Below are 16,762 nucleotides of genomic sequence, written 5' to 3'. Positions count from 1 at the left end.
TGTGAAATTTCCCAATAATCCGATTATAGTCAAATGCCAGGATTTTGGAGGGGGCGGCTGCTCAGCGTTCATACTTGTGTGCTGCAAATTATGTTCCGCCGCGACCACCAACGCCAGAGTCTATCAAGAAATACACGCTAGCAGCAGACTGTTGTTTTAGGAACTAATTTCAAACACTGCACTGGCTGACTACTCCGCGGGAGGATGAGAGCCGCTTTGGTCGCGACGGTTGTGATTGCTCCCGATGAGGACGTTTTCAACCTCCCCCGTTCGCGATGGGTTGGGTGGTTGTATGCTTGTTGGAGTCAATTAACGTCGTTTTTCGGTATTTGCTGGGTTTTGACCCCATTATCGCTCGATAGGAACACATTCGAACGCGGGAGCAGTTTGGTCCTAGTGTGGAAAAGCAAGAGTTTCGAAGGTTTGTTTTTTTATTTGGATGTCCAATTATAATAATTGGGTAGATCCTAATCGATTGTTTTGCGATTAACGAGTTTGTTGGTAATCCAGTTAGTGCTGTTGTGGGGCATGCTTGGTTCAACAATTACAACTGTATATAAAATAAATTAAAATGGCAGCCTATTTATTGCACCCACAAATAAATAGAAACGCTCCATAGAAAATCAAAAAGCGCTCCATAAAGAATGAACATATGTTCCATGAAAATGTGCAATGTTACCCATAAATAATTGAAACGTTCCATACTTTATAAAAAATATACCGGTAAAACATACAATTTTCTCATTACAAGTGAAATTTTGCACCAATAAATAATACTGAAATGCTCCATAATAAAATACAAATGCTGCATAGAAAAATGCAAATGATTCATAAATAATTAAAATTGTGCCCATAGAAAATTGAATATTGCTCCAAAGAAAAATTAAATTGCACCATCAAAAATTGAAATTGCACCATATAAAAAAAAAGAATTCTCCATAAGTATTATCAAACTGCACCATAGAAAACATGAATTGCTCCATGAAAAATTGAAAATCTTCCATAGATAGCATATTCTCATAATTTAATTCGACAGGGCTGAATTGCTTTACATTGCACTGCTTTAGTGGTGCAAATGTTTGAAGTTATGAAGAATTTTTATGGAGCAAAGTGTATTTTATGTGGTGCAGTTTGATAAAACTTATGGAGCATTTGTCTATTTTATATTGTGCAATTTCAATTTTTTATGGTGCAATTTAATTTTTCTTTGGAGCAATATCCAATTTTCTATGGGTACAATTTTGATTATTTATGGAGCATTTGCACTTTTCTATAGCGCATTTGTATTTTATTATGGAGCATTTTAGTATTATTTATTGGTGCAAAATTTCACTTTTAATGAGAAAATGTTTTGTTTTACCGGTACATTTTTTATAAAGTATGGAACGTTTTCAATTATTTATGGGTAACATTGCACATTTTCATGGAACATATGTTCATTCTTTATGGAGCGCTTTTTGACTTTCTATGGAGCATTTGCAATTTGTTATGGTTGCAATAACCTTTTGCCAATTAAAATTGAGGAATTTCAATCGCTTCAAATGCATGCTAATACGATGACAGCTATACGGTCCATGTATTCTAATCAACGCTCTTGAACTCAATCAAACTTAATTTAAACTTAACTAAAACTTAACTAAAACTTAACTTAAACTTAACTAAAACTTAACTAAAACTTAACTAAAACTTAACTTAAACTTAACTTAAACTTTACTTAAACTTAACTTAAACTTAACTTAGTGGAGCGGACCTGGTGTGGTGGTTAGAACACTTGACTATCACGCCGAGGACCAGGGATCGAATCCCACTCCCGACATACTCACAAAATGTGGGTTCTTCCTTTGGAAGGGAAGTAAAATGTGGGTCCCGAGATGAACTAGCCTAGGGCTAAAAATCTCGTTAATACAGTTAAAAAAAAAACTTAACTTAAACTTAACTTAAACTTAACTTAAACTTAACTTAAACTTAACTTAAACTTAACTTAAACTTAACTTAAACTTAACTTAAACTTAACTTAAACTTAACTTAAACTTAACTTAAACTTAACTTAAACTTAACTTAAACTTAACTTAAACTTAACTTAAACTTAACTTAAACTTAACTTAAACTTAACTTAAACTTAACTTAAACTTAACTTAAACTTAACTTAAACTTAACTTAAACTTAACTTAAACTTAACTTAAACTTAACTTAAACTTAACTTAAACTTAACTTAAACTTAACTTAAACTTAACTTAAACTTAACTTAAACTTAACTTAAACTTAACTTAAACTTAACTTAAACTTAACTTAAACTTAACTTAAACTTAACTTAAACTTAACTTAAACTTAACTTAAACTTAACTTAAACTTAACTTAAACTTAACTTAAACTTAACTTAAACTTAACTTAAACTTAACTTAAACTTAACTTAAACTTAACTTAAACTTAACTTAAACTTAACTTAAACTTAACTTAAACTTAACTTAAACTTAACTTAAACTTAACTTAAACTTAACTTAAACTTAACTTAAACTTAACTTAAACTTAACTTAAACTTAACTTAAACTTAACTTAAACTTAACTTAAACTTAACTTAAACTTAACTAAAACTTAACTTAAACTTAGCTTAAACTTAACTTAAACTTAACTTAAACTTAGCTTAAACTTAACTTAAACTTAACTTAAACTTAACTTAAACTTAACTTAAACTTAACTTAAATTTTACTTGAACCACTGCTTACAATAAGCTGAACATTTGCGGTGCGAAACAAACTTGATCTTAACTTTAACGTGTCAATTTTTTGGAACATTTTCTACAATAAGCAAGGAGAACCACATTCTGTTTAAATGTTACTTGCATATGCTGATATTTCATTTTTTCGCTTGAAATAATATGTCACTTTTTTCCAGTAGAACAAATGTCTTCAACATTGACAGTAATGTTCCGATTTTATCACGCCCTCTTCGCGTCAGTCTTCTATTTTTCATTAATTTCCTGCTTCATTTGAGAACAAGTGTTTCCCTTCTTCTTCAAGACGAATGTTGAAGGCGTGTTTTGCAACGTTAAAAATATTTAAAATGCGTATAGATTTTGTGGAATATTCAAAAGCATTTTTGAAAAAGGGCGTGATAAAATCGGAACAATACTGTATTACACTTCAGCACTCGGGTAGCTCAGAATGCTTGAAAAATACGCATATTGCATACGACACAGAATTTGCATGCAATATTTAAGGGCGTTACAGCCGCGTAACTTTATCCAAGCCGAAAGCTCTATCGCTGAAGTTATAACAGAAGGTCGGCTCCAGCAAAACGTTATCCTCCATTTGGGATGTTTATGTCATTAAGCTCACTAGATAAACTTGAGCAAAGCTTTTTCATATTTTATGGGATGTAAACTAAAATTTAGTTATTGTATCTAATCACTTTCTTTATTTATTATCGATGGATTATCCGGATTACAAGCCGATTTGTCTTCGCAGTTGATAGCACCCAGGGCCGGATCTAAGGGGGGGCCAGGGGGGCCCGGGCCCCGGGCCCCCACATTTTAGGGGCCCCCACAAAAAAATTTTTTGGTTGCTAACATTAACTTTATTTTTCATATTGCTCAAGTACTGTTCGAAAATAAGGAAAAACATGTTTGGTCATCTCTCCGAGGGGCCTCCACATCCACTCGGGCCCCGGGCCCCCACAATCCTTAATCCGGGCCTGATAGCACCCTTGCGGAATCCGAGTAAGCATTGTGGACATGTTGGCCTTGTGAAGAATTGTCTTCAATTGTGACATTTAAACTTCGGCGAAGACATTTATTTTTCTTGGCAGTTTAAGGATATATGCTGATGTTTTGAGTTAGATATAAATCAGCAATTATTTAAAGATAACTAAATTTTCAAGAAGCAACTAACACATTTCATAAATTCTTCAAGATAACTTTCAGAACAATCAAACCCGGCGTTCGATTGGAAAAGATCGTAAGTTTGCTGTGGATTCCTATAAAGATTCATATTCAAATCGAACACCAGAAGTAGGCTGACCATCCGTCCCGTATTTAACGGGACAACAAAATTTTCAAAATCTCGTCACTGGAGCATAGTTTACGTTTTTGGCTCAATTATTCGTTCTTTCTAGCTGAAATAGCATTATTAACAACATGCAGTTCTGTTTTCAGACATTGATTAACTCTTTGTTGAGTTTCCGAAATGTGTCCCGTATTTAAACGGGACAAATCTGGTCAGCCTAACCAGAAGTTATGTTAAAATTAATTTCTTATTTAATTCAAGGACTTTTTAATGACATCAAAAATTCAAAAAGATGTTATTTTTAGATTTTTTTTGAATTTCCTATAGGTATTCATCTGGGTATTCTCTTCGAGATTTTCAAAATTCTCTAAAAACAGGGGTTCTTTCGAAAAGTATTGCCGATGGTTTTTTTTCGGATATTCTTATCAGAACTTAGTTTGAATTCCAGATAGAGGAGGAGGTATACGACTGGGAGGAAATGTTGAACTGTTGTGGCTTTCTCAGTCTAAGAGCATTGAAACGGCTAGTTTGGCATAGCCCGACGTTTCAGTCCCGTGTATTGGACCTTTTTCAAGGGATAAGCAGTCAACCGCCTCTCGTTATGCGAGATAGAGCTACGCGCAGAATTTCTCGCAGATTTGTCCAAGAAGCCGGTTGATTTTTCTAATTTTTTCGGGAATTTCCCTAGAAGACCCTCGGAATTTCTCCACGAACTTCTCGGAGATTCTTGCAGGAGTTCCTCGGAAATCTCTTCAAATGATACTATGGTATATCTCGAATTCCTTGAGAATTCCTCCTGGGAAATTCGTCCAGGAGTTCTACGGGACTTCTCCAAAAGTTCCTCGTGAATTCTTTCAGGAGTTCCTCGAGAATTCCTCCAGGAGTTACTCAAAAAATCCTCCAGAAATTCTTCGGGAATTACACCAAGAGTTCCTCGAGAATTTCTCTTAGAGTTCTTTGAAAATTTCTCCAGGAGTTCTACGGGAACTCCTGCAGGAGTTCCTCGGGAATTCTTTCAGAAGTTCCTCGAAATATCCTCCAGGAGTTCCTCGGGATTTCCACTAGAAATTTGCAGACATTTTTTTTAATTCTTCGGGAATTCCTTCAGGGATTCCTTGGGATTTCCGGGTGAACGAACTTCGTTTGCCAAATGGCGATCTGACTTCCTCTGATGAGGAAGTTCTGGAATGCTTATTCAGCACACACTTCCCTGGATGTGTGGATATTACATCTTCGGATGATCCTGATGTCTTTTCTTGTAGTTATGATTCTTTAGCTTCGGCTCGGAGTATTGTAACTATAGAATCGATTGAGTGGGCTCTTAATAGCTTTGCTCCTTTCAAATCTCCTGGGGCAGATGGGATTTATCCTATTTTGCTTCAGAAGGGATTTGATTATTTCAAACATGTTTTGAAAAAACTACTTGTTTGCAGTTTTGCTACAGGGTATATTCCCAAATCCTGGAGGGATATTACTGTAAAGTTTATTCCGAAAGTGGGTCGTGCGTCGTATGAAGAAGCAAAGAGTTTCAGACCTATCAGTTTGACCTCTTTTCTTCTGAAATGCTTAGAACGCATTGTGGATCATCATATCCGTGATGTTCATCTGGCCAACGTGCCTCTTCATGTGAACCAACATGCCTACCAATCTGGTAAGTCCACTGTGACTCTTTTACACAAGGTTGTTTACGATATCGAGAAAGCATTCGCTCAAAAGCAATCTTGTTTGGGTGTTTTCTTAGATATCGAGGGTGCCTTTGACAACGTGCCTTTCGATGCCATATTGGAAGCCGCACGGAGTCATGGTATATCTCCAATGATTTCCAATTGGATTCACCAAATGCTCAAAAACCGATATCTCTTCTCGACATTGCGTCTAGCAGGGATTAGGAAATTGAGTGTTTGTGGATGCCCCCAAGGGGGAGTCTTATCACCGCTTTTGTGGAATCTCGTAGCAGATACGCTATTGAGGCAACTCAATAATAGCGGTTTTCCTACTTATGGTTTTGCCGACGACTACCTAACATTGTTAGTTGGTATGTGCATCAGCACCCTTTTCGACCTGATGCAAAACGCCCTTCAGGTAGTTGAGGGTTGGTGTCGCCAATATGGCCTTTCGGTTATTCCGAGTAAAACATCTATTGTTCTTTTCACGGAAAGGCGAAACCGTAATGGCGTTCGACCTTTGCGTCTCTTTGATTCTGAAATCGATGTGACTGAACAGGTAAAGTACGTTGGAGTCATTCTTGATTCCAAGCTTTCCTGGACACCTCACATTGAGTTCAGAATCAAGAAAGCTTGTATGGCCTTCGGGCAATGCCGGCGTACTTTTGGTACAACTTGGGGTCTAAAACCCAAGTATATCAAATGGATTTACACAACTGTGGTTCGGCCAATATTGGCTTATGGATGTCTTGTGTGGTGGCAAAAGGGTGAAGTGAGAACGGTCCAATCAAAATTAGGCCATCTCCAAAGGATGTGCTTAATGGCGATGTCTGGAGCGTTCTCTTCAACTCCTACGGCAGCGCTAGAAGTTCTCTTTGACGTTGCCCCACTACACATTCATCTCAAACAAGAAGCCCTTTCTTGCACTTACCGGTTACGGGTACTCGGTCTACTAGAGGAAACTCCTGTGAACCGCAGTTCAACACACACCTCGTTGTTTCCACTTTTGGTGAATTGGGACAAAATTGTCCTTGCTCCAAGTGATCTTACAATTGATTGTAATTTTCCATATAGGACATTTTCCACGAAATTTCCTTCCCGTCAAGAGTGGACATCTGGTTATCTGGAAGGAAGTATTTCAGACGGCATCGTATGTTACACTGATGGCTCCCTTCTCGAAGGTCGAGCAGGTGCTGGTGTTTATTCTCGTGAGCTAAGGCTGTATCAGTCTTATTCACTTGGTAGACACTGTACCGTTTTTCAGGCCGAAATCTTTGCTCTTATGTGCGGAGTGCAATCAGCACTTCAGCAGCACGTAATGGGCAAAGTAATATACTTCTGTTCAGATAGCCAGGCTGCTATTGAAGCACTTGCTTCGGCCAACTCCAGGTCGAAGATAGTTATCGCTTGTCGAACTCAAATCGAGGAGCTGAATTCAGCAAACGCTGTTCACCTTCTATGGGTACCTGGTCATTCTTCCATCGCTGGAAACGAATTGGCTGATGAGTTAGCTCGCTCTGGAGCATCACATGACTTCATTGGCCCTGAGCCAGCTATTCCGATATCGAAGTGTTGGATTAAGCTTCAGATTCACACCTGGGCTGTCACTCAACACAGACAATATTGGAATAGTTTGGAGTCATGTCGTCAAACCAAATTGTATAGTGCTGAGCCATCTCTACGGGTGGCGAAGTATCTAACTAATCTGTCTAAGCAGAATTGCAGCATGCTGGTCAAAGCATTGACTGGCCACTGCCGACTCAGCTATCACATGGCGAATATTCAGCAAGCTGATTCATTTGCCTGTGATAGCTGTGAATCCGATTATGGAACTTCGTATCATTTGATATGTAACTGTCCAGTTTTCGCGCAACTGCGTTTCCGAGTATTCGGTAAACACTTATTAAGTGAAACTGACTTCAGAAACCTGAATCTTCAGGACCGCTGTGGTAAAGAGCTATAGGCTCTCTTTCGCTTTATGCGTTATTACAGTGCCCTTTTCAGGGCGCTGTTTGAACCCATTGTGGTACGCTTGTGCGTTAGTACCCTCTTCCAGGGTATTTTTCCTATTTCCCTACCTGTCCCTATCCCCATCCAAATCCTTTTTCCTTCCTTTTCCCTCAGGTAGATGATGAAATAGGCTGTTATTTTGGCGATGGCACTAATGTCCCAAATGGAGGATAACGTGCCTCTGGAGCCGGCCTTCTGATACCTGATACCTGATGGTATATCTCGAATTCCTTGAGAATTCCTCCTAGGAAATTCGTCCAGGAGTTCTACGGGACTTCTCCAAAAGTTCCTCGTGAATTCTTTCAGGAGTTCCTCGAGAATTCCTCCAGGAGTTACTCAAAAAATCCTCCAGAAATTCTTCGGGAATTACACCAAGAGTTCCTCGAGAATTTCTCTTAGAGTTCTTTGAAAATTTCTCCAGGAGTTCTACGGGAACTCCTGCAAGAGTTCCTCGGGAATTCTTTCAGAAGTTCCTCGAAATATCCTCCAGGAGTTCCTCGGGATTTCCACTAGAAATTTGCAGACATTTTTTTTAATTCTTCGGGAATTCCTTCAGGGATTCCTTGGGAATTCCTCCAGAAATTCCTCGGGAATTCCTATTGGGGTTCCTTGGGAGTTCCTCCAAATCTTTCTTGGGATTTCTTCCAGCAGTTCTACAAAAATTCCTCCATGAGTTCTTCGGGAATTCCTCCAGATGTTTCTTGAGAATTCATCCAGGAGTTCCTCAGAATTTCTTCCAGGAGTTGCTCGGGAATTTCACCACGAGTTCCTCGGAAATTCTTCCAGGAATTCTTCGGGAAACTCTCCTGGAGATTCGCGGGTAAAGCTCCAGCCAGAAGTTCCTCGGAAATTCCTAAAAGAGTTCCTGGGAAATTTCTCTAGGAAATTTTTGGGAATTGCGACAGTAGTTTCTCAAAAATCCATCTAGGATTTTCTCGGGAATACTTCCAGGAGATTCTCAAGTAATCTTTCAGGAGGTTATCAGAATTTCAACTGAATGTTCCTATGAATGCGTCCAGTAAATCCTCAGGAATTCATGGCGTTTGCCATGGACAAGGTTTCCTGGAGGAATTCCCGAGGAACTTCTGGAGGTATAACTGAGGAAGCCCCGGGGTAATTCCCAACGAACTCCTGGAGAAATTCTCAAGGATCTCCCGTAGGAATTACCGAGGATATCTAGGAGGAATTCCCGAGGATCTCCTGGAAGAGTTCCCGTGAAACTCCTGGAAAAAATACACTAGTTAACAAAGTGGAACGAAAGTTGTGAACTCCTGTCAACGACCAAAATTTTTGAAGTGCAATTTAGCGCTGATTTCGAAACCGCGTTTCAAAAAATTTTAAGTAGAGCAGTTTTTAAGTTTTAGCTCAATATTGAGTTTTACAATTTTTTAAAATATGGAATACAATAAAATTCAAATATCTTGCGTTTTGTTCAACCAATTTCAAATCTTTTTCCAGAAATATAAAGCTGAATACAATACCATTCGATCATCTGAATGCAGGTTTTGCTTCATATTGATGAAATTCAAGATATTGGCATGTTTTTGGGACGATCTCCTTAAATTTTAGCAAAATTTCTAAAAAATGTTGAAGAAATGTAATTTTTTCTATAAGAAAAAAAAACAATATAAAAATTCTTTCTCAACGTTTATTTGACATATCATATAAAGGCCAGTCACAGTAAAAAAATTTCAGCTCAATCGGAGCATTGATTACGGAGAATAAGACGTGTGAAGTGAGCGACTTTGCTTAAAAATAGAAAAAAAAATCGATTTCAAATCATCAACCTTGTATGGAAAGTCGAAAAAAATTCCGCTACACTGTAATTTTTTTCCTTCACGTTTTCGAACTCAGGGCATGATTCTACACCAAAAATGATCATCAGCTTACCGAGTTCAAAAATGCTGTAAACTAGTGTTGCCGAAGAACTATTGGAAGCGTTCTCAGGATCTCCTGGAGGAACTCCCGTAGTATTCGTGGGGAAGCCTCGAAGACTGCTGGAGAAATTTCCGTGAAACTCCTACAGGGATTCCCGGGAAATCCTGGAAAATTTCCCTGGGAACTCCAAGATAAACTCTCGGAAGCTTCAGTAGAAATTGCCTGAAAACTCCTAAAGGAATTCCCGGGGAAACTCCTGGAGGAATGTCTGAATAGCACTAGATAAATCCCAGAAGCAACTCCTCGATAAATTACAAAAGAAACTTAATGTGTAAACCAAACAGGAATGAAGATAATAATATTTCCACCGAAATTTGCCTAAAATCGCTCAAACATCCGAAGTAAACAATATTAACCACAATTCTCACCGGAATCTTACTTAGACCAAGCCCACTCATGGGCTCAATCAAGCGTTTTAACGGTAAGTAGAGCCCCGAACAAAGAAACGAACCGCACCGGTCGCTGCTAAGTAGGGCTCGAAAGCGAAAAGTTTACGTACGGTTCGTAGCAGGGCTTAGAATATAGAGACACGCAAAGTACGGTCTCTATCCGTAGGCTCGTGCGCTCTCTCGCGTTTAACTCTCTGGGTAGCGTAAAGAGGAGACGAAAGAACATGAGTATGGATTTGTTGCCCGGTATATAGTTTCTAGAGAATGATTTTCTTGTTTTGTATAGGTAGAAATTTATTTTAGTTTGCATCAAATATTAAAAATTTTATTTTTACTTGCTTTGAAATTTTCAACCAAAAAATAAAATAGATCGTTACACGAATAACACAACAAGTTGTATGACATACAATTGTGATAGACAAATCCGCATCAAGACCACGGCTCGATTATGGATACTTTTCCGGAGGAGCCTTTAGTTTTAAGTTTATTTTATAATGATTTTTGAAAAGATAAAAGAGGTTTTATGCCTTTTTGAGAAAGATTTCGTAGATGAGTATTGTGTTGTTCTTTGCTGTGCATGCATCGCTCCTGTAAGGGGTATGTATGGCAGCATAATCGACTGCGTTCGATATTGTCTCGCGTGAAAATCAAAACAATAGATGCGCGGGTGTTTAGTGTTCAGTATTGTGTTGTTCTTTGCAGAGTAGAACATTAATCAAGACAATTAGATGATTGGCATTGAACCACAAACACCACACAACAATTGGTGAGATCTTTCCAATATTATTTATATATAAATACTTTTACTTCAGTACATATTTGCTATAGAACTGCATATAAGTTGAAAATTCGCTATTTTCAACATCCTTTCATCTATTGGAAGATGCTTCAGTTCTGGGCTCTTTCTAAGTTGATGAAGGGATTTATAAATGCTTGCAAGGACTTGGCCAGGTGTGTGGAGCTGAGTGAATCTATGAAATTGTAGATAGTAGCGACATCAGCAATGTCAATGGATATATTCAACTTTGCAACTCCATCCAAGATTTGTGCAAGTATTCATGCTATGCTATGCTATGCTATGCTTTTGAGAAAGATTTCGTAGATGAGGAAATCACTCAAAGGGGCTTTCCCCTCTTTCAAAATTTTTAGTTAAAAATAAATAACAATAACAATAACAATAACAATAACAATAACAATAACAATAACAATAACAATAACAATAACAATAACAATAACAATAACAATAACAATAACAATAACAATAACAATAACAATAACAATAACAATAACAATAACAATAACAATAACAATAACAATAACAATAACAATAACAATAACAATAACAATAACAATAACAATAACAATAACAATAACAATAACAATAACAATAACAATAACAATAACAATAACAATAACAATAACAATAACAATAACAATAACAATAACAATAACAATAACAATAACAATAACAATAACAATAACAATAACAATAACAATAACAATAACAATAACAATAACAATAACAATAACAATAACAATAACAATAACAATAACAATAACAATAACAATAACAATAACAATAACAATAACAATAACAATAACAATAACAATAACAATAACAATAACAATAACAAAAACAAAAACAAAAACAATAACAATAACAATAACAATAACAATAACAATAACAATAACAATAACAATAACAATAACAATAACAATAACAATAACAATAACAATAACAATAACAATAACAATAACAATAACAATAACAATAACAATAACAATAACAATAACAATAACAATAACAATAACAATAACAATAACAATAACAATAACAATAACAATAACAATAACAATAACAATAACAATAACAATAACAATAACAATAACAATAACAATAACAATAACAATAACAATAACAATAACAATAACAATAACAATAACAATAACAATAACAATAACAATAACAATAACAATAACAATAACAATAACAATAACAATAACAATAACAATAACAATAACAATAACAATAACAATAACAATAACAATAACAATAACAATAACAATAACAATAACAATAACAATAACAATAACAATAACAATAACAATAACAATAACAATAACAATAACAATAACAATAACAATAACAATAACAATAACAATAACAATAACAATAACAATAACAATAACAATAACAATAACAATAACAATAACAATAACAATAACAATAACAATAACAATAACAATAACAATAACAATAACAATAACAATAACAATAACAATAACAATAACAATAACAATAACAATAACAATAACAATAACAATAACAATAACAATAACAATAACAATAACAATAACAATAACAATAACAATAACAATAACAATAACAATAACAATAACAATAACAATAACAATAACAATAACAATAACAATAACAATAACAATAACAATAACAATAACAATAACAATAACAATAACAATAACAATAACAATAACAATAACAATAACAATAACAATAACAATAACAATAACAATAACAATAACAATAACAATAACAATAACAATAACAATAACAATAACAATAACAATAACAATAACAATAACAATAACAATAACAATAACAATAACAATAACAATAACAATAACAATTGTGATAGAGTGACAATACAAACGCAGAAAAATAATAGGTTTAAATTGACAAGCTTTGCTTAAGTATGTTTTGAATAAAGTTTTCCCTTCTTCGCCAATTTTAGGATCATGCATATCGAAAATAGTTACGATTGTTCATAATCGCACTTTTAGTTTTTGATTCGGCCGATCGTTTCGAAACTTATATTTGAAATGTATAGTGATTCAGTGAGTTTTGCTTTTTTAACACGTACATGCTTGAGCCAGGGTTTCTACGCTGCAAGTAAAGTTTGGTTTCGCACATTTAGAAAAATGTCCAAATAAATAACTCGCGAAGTTCGTTCCGACAAGTTCCATAATTATCGTCATCCGTCGCAGATTCCGGTAAGAAGATGTGCGTATTTTCTAACCCGAAAAGATACCATTTGACGGTAATAAGTGACCACAAGGTTTTCTTTCTCCACTTTCCGGGCTGAAATCCCCCATTTTGAAAGAGCTGTGTCTCGCGTTTCGTTTTGTCGTGTATATTTCGAAAAAGGTAAAGGAGTATTGGTTTGATTGCTTTTTTTTTTAAGTGGTCGTCAGTGGGTGGTTTATTAAATATAAATTTGAAAATATAAATTAATTAAACTAGACATTTGGAAGAAAGTGTGCGAAATGAGTAACTTGACCCTTGTAGAAACAATAGAAGAAAGCAGAAAAAAAATCTGCGACAACCCCATTTGAATAACACCGATCATACAGAATAGGAGGTTCGACATTATTTAGATCTATAAAAACAACCCAACAATAGGGGAGATTTTTCCAATATTACACATTTTTTATTCATAGCTCTATTATACACATTCTTTTATATTTAAAACATATTCATCAACATGTAATCTGTACTCCCCTGTAAATTCGAGAAGCACCTTGCCGAAAGAAAATATTCTGTACTCCAAGTATTTCGAAGAACACTTTGCGCGTAAATACAACGCAATAGACCTGGCCGCTTTGATGTGTGTGTCCTGATATGCTGCAAGCATCAATATTGACAAGAAAAGTAACACGATTGCTTTCCGGGGTGATTCCGCGTACTGGCTGCGTATGTATAAGTTTAGATTTGAGTAGTTATGATTTTTCAAAGATGCTTTGACTGTACCCAACTCAATTCAGATATCATAAAAACACTACAGCTAGGGGCGGGACAGCTCTAATACTGATTAGCGGTATTAAGCAGTATTAGGAAATATTAATCCCAGAGGAAATCCATTGTTGAACGAAGTAAGCCATGCTTATACTGAACTGGATTAGTTTGAAATGTCAACAACAAGAAATGTATGCTTTCACCGTGGTTGCATGAATGAATAGTATCATAAAAGTAAATGGAAATCGGCTGCATATCACTGCTTTATCGTGGTTCCTTTACCGAACAGTTTGTATCTACGATCTTTTCAGAAGCATACATATTATTTCAACTGATAGAATACCGTAAGCCCTCCTGCTAATAATTATTCGACGGCTAATATTCAATTAGCTCAACAATCTGTAACAGTGGTATCCAAGTTTGAAAAGGCATCAGAGTGCAAATTGTCGTGAGGAAATGCTCCCCGTTTTGTTTATGCCTATTTTTTTCCATTCTAGATTTTGATCAGCTCACGCTGAACTTTTTGCGTAAGCTTGAAACTTTTTGCTCACGGGAAACTTTTTGCGTAAGCTTGATTGGAAAACATTATAAAACGTACCGTCTTATGATGAATATGAGAATTAAGAAACGCAGTCAATCCAGTTTTTCTTTCGTATTTATTTAATATCTACATTTAAAAACCACAGTTTTCTTCGAGCCTGATCCTTAGGACTTACACTAGAACTGCATCTAATTATATTTGATGAAGCCACTTTTTAAATGTTTGTTACGGTCAGCGACATCGGCTTTCGAAAGCCATCTCCTCTATAGTTTATTTGAAGCTCACGTTGTTTCCACTGCTGAAATCAATAACAGAAATTAGATTTTTTAATTGAACAAATTGAAGGAAAAACCCAGACAAACCGTATTTCCACTTCTCGTTTTCGTGACAGTTGGTTGATGCATGAAAAGTCATGACATACTACATACAAAAATGTTTCGGTGAACGAAAAGATTAAGAAACTAATATTTATTAGACGGTATTAGCGTCGATACTAGGAGCTGTCCCGCCCCTAGCACTACAGTTATTTTTTTTGTAAAAACAAACTTTAATCATACCGATAAAAATCTAAAAAACTGAAGTCGAGCTGCCAAGTTTCATCAATTAAAATGGGCGGTGTGCAGGACTGCCATATTGTAGGTTCCTCGTTATAGAAAAAGCAAGTGTTGGATGTTAAAATACAACAAATGTTGTATGAAGTGCCAAAAAAGAGAGTGGGCTCATTATGTACTTTCACAAATACGCAGCCTACTTCAAGCGCATAGAATCTGCTTCCAACAAAATATTCATATACCAGTACATAAAATATCGCAATATATATTAAGATTTCCGATTGATGCTTTGTAACTAAAAGGTTGTAACTGAGTATAGAATTAGCTAATGTTAAAATACACGTTTATGAAAAAAGGTTGCGCAAACTTATCGCAGACTGTTAGAAGACAGCTTCTACTATGACCAGGATTCAAGAATTTTGACCTACGCGAAGTTGTAAAGGAGACAACTACGTATTAAATGTGTTGGAAATGCAAGGGATGTAATTATTCAATAAACCTAATTATTAAAAAAGATGCTCAAAGTTTCAAATTCAGATAAATTTCTTGCGAGAAAGGCAACAAAGGCGAAGAGATGGATATTATTTTAGATAAAAATTCAACCAACTTGTCATGCAGTAAGCAACAAACATATAATTTAAAAAAGATTGCTTGAATTCCGGGATTAAATACAATCATACATTATTCAGAAAATGATATCTTGAAACGCACCAAAACTGGTACAAATCTCCAAGGGAATTATTTATTTGAGTTCAATTTTTACTAACAGTTTTCAGTCTTATCCAAAACCCCTTCTTTCAAAATATGAGCACAGATTATTATACTGAATAAGATTTGCAAAAACACCATAGAAATAAACAAAATAGTGCGATGATTTACGGAAGTGCAAAAAACCGATGGTACGGAGAGAATAGAGACCACCGGTGCGCAAAGGCGACCGATCATTATTTTACTCACATGGAAACGAACGACCGGTGCGAAAATGGGTGGATAACGAAATTAAAAATCGTTAACGACGTGCTGTTGCGTGTGTAGTGTTAAGCCCACGAGTGGGCTTGGTCTTAATCTTGTCTGAAATAAAAATAAACTTTTTTCCAAAGGATCCTCACATTTTTTTTTGGAAATCATTGCATTAATTTCCAGGAATGTAATCAGGTTTTAACGAAATGTTCACGAAAGTTTCTTCTAGATTACCTCCAATATTCACTTGAGTTTTGTATCTACAATTCAGAATATCTCCGAAATCCCCTCACAATTTCTTAAGCAGTCTGATAAGAAATTTACATATCGACACACGGTGTGTTTATAGAGCAACTTTAAAACAAAAAAATAAGTAAGTCTGAAATTTTGCCCAATGATACTTTGGGCCATTTCCTTCAATTTGCTGGGTCGGTGGAAATCATCCATCGGGGGGTTTGGACCAAATTTTTTTTTTGAAGGTTTTTTATGCAAAAACTGTTAAAAGCGCATGTTGTAAATTATTGCATCTCCTACAAATAATCACAACTTTTTTGTCTTTGAAGATAGAACCATAAAAATTTCAGACGTTTCGAAGTTGTATGCGTAGATGACTGTGTGAAAATGTCATTGAAATATGTTGAATGGTTTTCAAATAATACCAAAATTATCAAACGCATTCTAAAATACTAAGCTTAGTAGCAAAAGTCCAACAAAATGTCTATATATTTTTTATATAATAATACATGAAAAATATTTAATTCTAAGCAGCTAGAATCATTATGATGGCGGTACTGTGAAAACTTGTTTTTCAAACGATGAACAGATACACAATTAAATACATGAAAAGAAAACACACACACTGCCATTATGTAGCTTTTCTCTAAAGTATTAATTATTTATTTCAATAATGTGATTTTGCGTATACATGTTCATTTTTTCCATTTTTTTTAAATG

At 35.2% G+C, this 16,762-nt stretch overlaps 1 protein-coding gene across 1 annotated transcript; it reads left to right on the top strand.

Annotated features, from left to right (window-relative positions):
* Positions 1-11,340: 11,340 nt before the first annotated feature.
* Positions 11,341-12,639, top strand: LOC134289630 (GATA zinc finger domain-containing protein 14-like; the record flags this gene model as incomplete). The annotated part of the gene is made up of 1 exon (XM_062855770.1): positions 11,341-12,639. A coding segment is annotated over one exon (1,299 nt), but the record flags the coding sequence as incomplete, so codon positions are not given.
* Positions 12,640-16,762: the final 4,123 nt, after the last annotated feature.

The sequence above is a fragment of the Aedes albopictus genome, chromosome 3 (genome assembly GCF_035046485.1).
Source record: "Aedes albopictus strain Foshan chromosome 3, AalbF5, whole genome shotgun sequence".
Lineage (NCBI taxonomy): Eukaryota > Metazoa > Arthropoda > Insecta > Diptera > Culicidae > Aedes > Aedes albopictus.
This window is presented reverse-complemented; position numbering and strand designations above follow the sequence as displayed.